The sequence below is a fragment of the Acinonyx jubatus genome, chromosome A1, assembly GCF_027475565.1.
Source record: "Acinonyx jubatus isolate Ajub_Pintada_27869175 chromosome A1, VMU_Ajub_asm_v1.0, whole genome shotgun sequence".
Taxonomy (NCBI): Eukaryota; Metazoa; Chordata; class Mammalia; order Carnivora; family Felidae; genus Acinonyx; species Acinonyx jubatus.
The window spans coordinates 142,319,009-142,326,376 of NC_069380.1; the positions used below are offsets into that span (position 1 = coordinate 142,319,009).

The 7,368-nt window shown below is 38.3% G+C and overlaps 1 protein-coding gene across 1 annotated transcript; it reads left to right on the plus strand.

Moving 5' to 3' along the window:
• Positions 1-5,380: 5,380 nt before the first annotated feature.
• SPZ1 (spermatogenic leucine zipper 1) lies at positions 5,381-7,133 on the plus strand. The gene has a single exon (XM_015069074.3). The coding sequence runs from the start codon at positions 5,675-5,677 to the stop codon at positions 6,788-6,790; it is 1,116 nt and encodes a 371-aa protein (XP_014924560.3). The 5' UTR covers positions 5,381-5,674; the 3' UTR covers positions 6,791-7,133.
• Positions 7,134-7,368: the final 235 nt, after the last annotated feature.

A 7,368-nucleotide genomic window follows, 5' to 3' on the forward strand; every position in this document is an offset into this window, starting at 1 on the left:
AGTAGATTCTTTGATGCCCCTTACCCATTTAGCCCATTCCCCCTCCCACAACCCCTCCAGCAACCTTCTGTTTGTTCTCTACATTTAAGAGTTTCTTGACACCCCCAAAACAAATAATCCTCTGAAGAAATGGGCAAAAGACATAAATAGACACTTTTCCAAAGTGGCCAACCGACACATGAAAAAATGCTCAACATCACTCAACATCAGGGAAATACAAATCAAAACCACACTGAGATATCACCTCACACCTGTCAGAATGGCTAACATTAACAACTCAGGCAACAACAGATGTTGGCAGGGATGCGGAGAAAGAGGAACTCTTTTGCATTGTTGGTGGGAATGCAAGCTGGTGCAGCCACTCTGGAAAACAGTATGGAGGTCCCTCAAAAAATTAAAAATAGAACTACCCTACGACCCAGCAATTGCACTACTAGGTATCTATCCAAGAGGTACAGGTGTGCTGTTTTGAAGGGGCACATGCACCCCAATGTTTAGAGCAGCACTATCAACAATAGCCAAAGTACAGAAAGACCCCAAATGTCCATCAATGGATGAATGGATAAAGAAGATGTGGAGTATTACTCGGCAATCAGAAAGAATGAAATCTTGCCATTTGCAACTATGTGGATGGAACTAGAGGGTGTTATGTTAAGTGAAATTAGTCAGTCAGAGGAAGACAAATATCATATGAGTTCACTCATATGAGAACTTTAAGAGACAAAACAGATGAACCTAAGGGAAGGGAAGCAAAAATAATATAAAAACAGGAGGGAGACAAAACATAAGAAACTCTTAAATGTAGAGAACAAACAGAAGGTTGCTGGAGGGGTTGTGGGAGGGGGAATGGGCTAAATGGGTAAGGGGCATCAAAGAATCTACTACTGAAATCATTGTTGCACTATATGCTAACTAACTTGGATGTAAATAATAAAACAACAACAACAAAACTACTGAACAATTAGAACAATTACCCAAAATAAAAATATACTTCCATATACCAAAAAAATCATCAAATTAAAATTATTCTTACATATTTGAGCAAGAAAATAAATTATAGTATTCAATTATAACCCCCAAAAATAAATATCTGTCAGTCCATACTTCTACAAACATATTTGTTTTTTTTTTAAATGATTGTTTTCCATGTAGAGGATTTTAAGTTTATTTATTCTTTTTTAGTAAAAAAATTGTTTTAACCTTTATTTTTGAGAGAAAGAGACAAAGCTCAAGCGGGGAAGGATCAGAGAGAGAGACACAGAATATGAAGCCGACTCCAGGCTCTGAGCTGACCATGAGATCATGACCTGAGCTGAAGTTGGATGCTTGACCTTGGATGCTTAACCGACTGAGCCACACAGGTGTCCCTATTCATTTTTAGAGAGAGAACAAGAAGGGGAGGGGAAGAGAGAGCGGGAGAGAGAGAGAATTCCAAGCAGGATCTGAGCAGTCAGTGCAGAGCTCCACATGGGACTGAAACGCAGAAATGGTGAGACTATGACCCCAACTGAAACCAAGAGTTGGTTGCTCAACTGACTGAGCCACCTAGGTGCCCCTAAAAATACATATATGAATGAATGAATGAATGAAAAGTAAATACAAGAAAGAGACAGCTCTTCTTTACAATCAACAAACATAAAAGGAATGACAGAAATAGAAAATCACCTGTAGATCACCACAGTAATAATTGTTGCATGAAAAACCAAACTCTGTGCTCTAAAATTATACCAATAGGTAAAAGTTTGAAAACAAACAGAATACTTTCAGCGTGTCAAAATATCTCTCCCAAGATGTTTGTTAATTACAATGGGAAAGAGTAACTTTATAATAAATCCAGCAGATGTCACTTAATGAAGTGACTAGGGTTAACATCACCAGCAGCAAGACATATTGACATCATGTGTACTTTGATATGATTTATGTTTTGTTAAGGCACACTGGTTTTAAATATATATATTTTAATGTTTATTTTTGAAAGAGAGAGAAAGAGAGATTGAGACAAAGCACAAGCGGGGGAGGGACAGGGAGAGAGGGAGACACAGAATCCAAAGCAGGCTCCAGGCTCTGAGCCATCAGCACAGAGCCTGACACAGGGCTCAAACCCAAGAACCACAAGATCATGACCTGAGCCGAAGGACACTTAACCAACTGAGACACCCAGGCACCCCAAGGCAAACTGGTTTTCAAGAGAGAGAAAATTTTATACAAGTTTTCTTCTAATATTTTAGAAATAGCTCCTGCTCTTCTTTTTAAATTTTTTTAAAATTTTAATTCCAGTAGAGTTAACATGGTGTTCCATTAGTTTCGGGTGTATGTTACTCAGTGCTCATCGGGATAAGGGTACTCTTTTTTTTTTTTTAATTTTTTTTTACGTTTATTTATTTTTGAGAAACAGCGTGAGACAAAGCCTGAGCGGGGGAGGGGCAGAGAGAGAAGGAGACACAGAATCCGAAGCAGGCTCCAGGCTCTGAGCTGTCAGCATAGAGCCTGTTGCGGGGCTTGAACTCACAAACCGTGAGATCATGACCTGAGTCGAAGTCGGACGCTCAACCTACTGAGCCACCCAGGCGCCCCTTTTTTTTTTTTTTTTTTTTTTAATTTTTGGGATAAGGGTACTCTTAATCCCTTTCACCTATTTCACCTATTCCCCTACCCACATCCCCTCCAGTAACCATTAGTTTGTTCTGTATAGTTAAGAATCTGTTTCTTGGTTTGTCTTTTTTTTCCCTTTGTTTGTTTTGTTTCTTAAATTCCACGTATGAGTGAAATCATATGGTATTTATCTTTCTCTGACTGACTTATTTTGGCATTTGTTTTTTAAAAGTCTTTAGGTTATTGGGAACTTAGTGGACAGCAATTGTAAGACAGTCTAAATCTGTTTAATTTTCATAGTCACCCACTGAGAAAATGGGTCAATAAAAAAAAAAAGAAACCACTCTAGATATCTTTCACCATCTCCAGTGAATTCAAATTTCAGTAAAATTAACAGAAATTTTATTTGAAATTCATTACACTTGTAAGAAGGAACGAAATATTTACATCCTCTTTTGATGAAAAAAGAATGATCTTTAGTATCTTGAGCAAGCCACCTTCAAACTAGTTTCCATAAAAATTAAAGGCAAAAGTAATATCAGGTTTATGTCCAAAAGCATCAAAAAGCCACAAAAACAAAAATAAAGAATACATATTTTTCAATTATCCATAAAACATAAATGAACATTGATAATTAGGCCAAAGAAAAAATATCAATTTCAAAAGGTAGAAATATTTTATTTTCTGATTACAATGCAATAAAGCTAGAAATTAATGACCAAATCAGAAAAAAAAATTCCTTTATTTTGAAGATTTAAAAATTGTCTTAAAAAATTTTTTTTAAATGTTTATTAAATTTTGAGAGACAGAGCATGAGTGGGTGGAGGGGAAGAGAGAGAGGAAAACACAGAATCCGAAGCAGGCTCCAGGCTTTGAGCTGTTAGCAGACAGCCTGACACAGGGCTCAAACCCACAAACCACGAGATCATGACCTGAGCCAGAGTCAGATGCTTAATTGACTAAGCCACCCAGGCACCTTGATTTAAAGACTATCTTAAATGATGGTTTGAGTCAAAGGGGAAAATACCAACAGAAGTTGGATCTTAAGAGGGAGAATGAAGGCATAAGGGCAATTGCTAGCCTCTGTAATATTTTGTTTCCAGTTTATTTACTTTGAAAGAGAGAGCAGGAGCAGCAGAGAGGCAGAGAGAGAGGGAGAGAGAGATAGAATCCCAAGCAGGTTCTGCACTGTCAGCGCAGAGCCTGATGCAGGGCTCAAACTCACGAACCATGAGATCATGACCTGAGCCGAAACCAGGAATTGGACACTTAACCTACTGAGCCACCCAGGTGCCCTCTGTATGATATCATTGTATGAATTAGAAAAGGTGCTCCTTCTTCAAGTAGAAAAGAAAGACCAACACTGCTGCATCTGTGGATGCTCATGAGGCAGTGTCTCAGAGCCCAACTGCCTAGAGATGTGCATGAAGCTCAGGGAAATTAAAGTCAGAGTGAGTTGGTAGCTATGAAAGAAAAAAACATAAATTTCTTTCCTCTAATAAAATAAAACCCACCTACAAGAGCATGAATTTTCCCTTAAGACTGGATGCAAACTTCTAGTTAGTGAAGTGCTTGCTAGAAAGATTTTGAAGGCGAAGAGAAAGTCTCACATAAGGAATGTTTCTTTTGAATTTAATATTCTCAAGGTTCTGATTCCTAGGAACAAAAAGACAAGAATGCACCAGGTTTAATCCATTTCAGTTACTTTTCTATAGCCCACTACAGGATCTAGTTGTTTCAAATGCTTTAGATAAATTATGCTATTTTTAGCAAGTTCTTGTGAAAAGTAATGATCAAAGTTTTATATCACCTGTAAATGAATCAGGAACAAGTGTATAAGTCTGTCTTAAAGGATGCCTATTTTTGAAGCTAAGAAAAGTCCCAGTTTGTAATTATGTTAAGGAACCATTCAGATATTCTCTTTTTACTGCAGTGGATTTTTTTCTTTTCTTTTTTCTTTTCTTTTCTTTTCTTTTCTTTTCTTTTCTTTTCTTTTCTTTCTTTTTTTTTTTGAGAGAGAGGGAGCATGCCAGTGAGCAAGGGGCAGAGGAAGAGAGAGACAGGGGAGGTGGGGGGACGGGGAGCAGGGCTCACTTGATGCAGGGCTTGTGTTTACCTGAAGCAGGGCTCTTGCTCACCTGATGCAGGGCTTGTGCTCACCGCAAGCAGGGCTCAAGCTCACCTGAAGGGGGCGCTCAAGCTCACTCATCGTGAGACCAGAACTCACAAAAACATAGATCATGGCCTGAGCCGATGTCAGATGCTCAACAACTGAGCCACCCGGGCACCCCTGGAATATTTTTGAATGCAGCAATTCCATTTCTCGATTTCTCTAAACTCACGAAGACATGCAGCACTTTTTGGGTTCTATTTTGTACGGACAGCTTTGTTTTATGGTAGTATCTCTCCTAGGAGCAATAAGGTTCCAAGGTGCTATGAAAGTCCATGAAGAAGTTTTCACACCATGCACTTAGGTGGTAAAAAAAAACAACAACAAAAAACAAACAAACAAACAAACAAAAAACCATGCTGCAGTTGAGTTTGGGTTATAGGTAGTAGAGATGAGGTTGGGAGGTCATAGAATACAGTTAGAATGAGTTGAATAAAAACCTAGAAAAGTAGGGAATTTTGGAAAGGACTGGCATAAAGGTCTTTCTGGGATGAGGAGTAGGTGTAACTCAAGATAGATTTTGATTCATGAGTCATTGGGTATGGGGGTTAAGAAGTTTCTATTGTGACAAAAAGAAACAGAAGCTGGAGATAGGCCACAATAGTGCAGTGACAGAATAAAGACCTGGTTGCTAGGGTCAGGGAATGAACACTAGAAGCCTGGAGAAGGGGAGATGGACCCTAGCTCCTGGTCCCCTTACTCACCTTCCCTCTCCCCTAGGTCATCTGGGATGTCACCTTCCACTTAAACATCATCTCCCTGGTTCGAGACCTTAGCTCTGGTCTCTGGACTTCTGGTTGGTTTTGTATTTCTTACCCATTTGCACAGAGGACCACCACCTTCCCTTCCTGGAATTTCTAAGTTTTCTGCTTGCCACATGCTGTAATCACCAGCCCTACTAACTCAGCTGAGATGGAAGTGTCCGCCCTCTCCAAAATTCTTAAACCTACTCCTGATCTCAATCAAGAGTCCTTGGGTCCTCGGATTATCATTGCCTTATTCGAAATTGGATCCCTTCCCCCTGTCTCCTGGGGTTCTCTCCCTTCCCTAAATAGTAGTGGTCATCAAGTAACTGAACAACAGACTGCACAAAAGTTTGAAAATCTCTTAAAAGAAATTAAAGACATCATTAAAAGTGTCACAAGTTGTGGAGAGAAGATCACAGAAACAAAAGATTCTTTTGAGGAAACCAGTATTTCTGAGGATGTGTCAGAACTTAAAGAAAAAATCAGAGAACTTGACAAGATAAATAAAGTGTTATTGAAAAACTTGCTTGGTAGTTCAGACCTAGAGAAAGAACAGAATGTAAAGAAACAGGAGATGATATTGGAAAACCAGAATTCCAAGGACATGGTACAAACTTTTGGAAAGGATTTGGTAAGTCATTCAGAAGAAAACAGACCCCTTAATGAAACTCAATTAAGCAAGGAAAAAGCAAATTACAGACACCATCATATTCAAGAAGAAAACATCAAACTTAGGAGCAACATGGAGCAGTTACTACAGGAAGCTGAACACTGGAATGTGCAACATACTGAGCTTAGTGAACTAATAAGATCATATCAGAAATCTCAGAAAGACATACAAGAAACTCTTGAAAATAATGGAGTGCATTTCCAAACTCAACCAAATAACGAGGTGTCAGCTAAGCATGAACTGGAGGAACAAGTGAAGAAACTGGAACATGACACATATTCATTGCATTTGATTGCAGCTTTGCTGGAAAATGAATGTCAAATCTTACAGCAGAGAATAGAGCTCCTCAAGGAACTCCATCATCAGAAAGAGGGAACTTGGCGAGAAAGTCCAATTCAGATAAATTGTGAACAAGACAAGAAAAAACAGAAACTATCAGAAACAGAGTATAAGGAAAAAATGCAAGGAAGAGATGGTACATCTCAGAAAAAACACAAAGTCTACAAAAGCCTGGATGCTTGTAGTAAGAAAGCGCTTAATAACCGCTTCAATACCCATATTGCAAGAAGAGATCTTGTGGGAAAAAAGAGGCCATCCAGCAGCCTAACTTAGAAAATACAAAATTAGAAGAAAAGACAGTTCTTGAAAAACTGTAATACATCAACTCCAGGCATAACCAATCAGCACACCTAGGATAGATCTGTTGGTTCAACCAAGAGCAAGCTGTAGAACAAGAGGATTAACACGTTATTCATTACCTTAGTACTTACATGAGTTTGGTCTTTCGTGACCTTTATTGTCAACAACAAGTTCATAACCTGTCATACAATTTGCTTGTTTTGTTGTAGTTATTAGAGATTCTATGCCCCGTTAACCAAGAAGGAGAAGTTATCAATCTAATCTAAATAAAAACAAGAATGAGCAATGAAAAGTTTTTATTTTCTCTAATCATTTACTGGGTAAGGGGAGTTTTCTTGGGAGGAAGTATATAACACTTTAATTGCGAACCTTTAAAGCTCACTTTTTAAAGCCATGTTTCCTTTTCTTAGTATCTATTGAAGTGTGGGAAGTAGTGAAGTAAAGAAGCAAAAAAAAAAAAAAAAAAAAAAAAAAAAAAGCTGATAAACCACCCCAGAACAGTTTTTCTCTTCTCGTAAATCTCCACATTCCCTAACACTATTTTTTCTAAT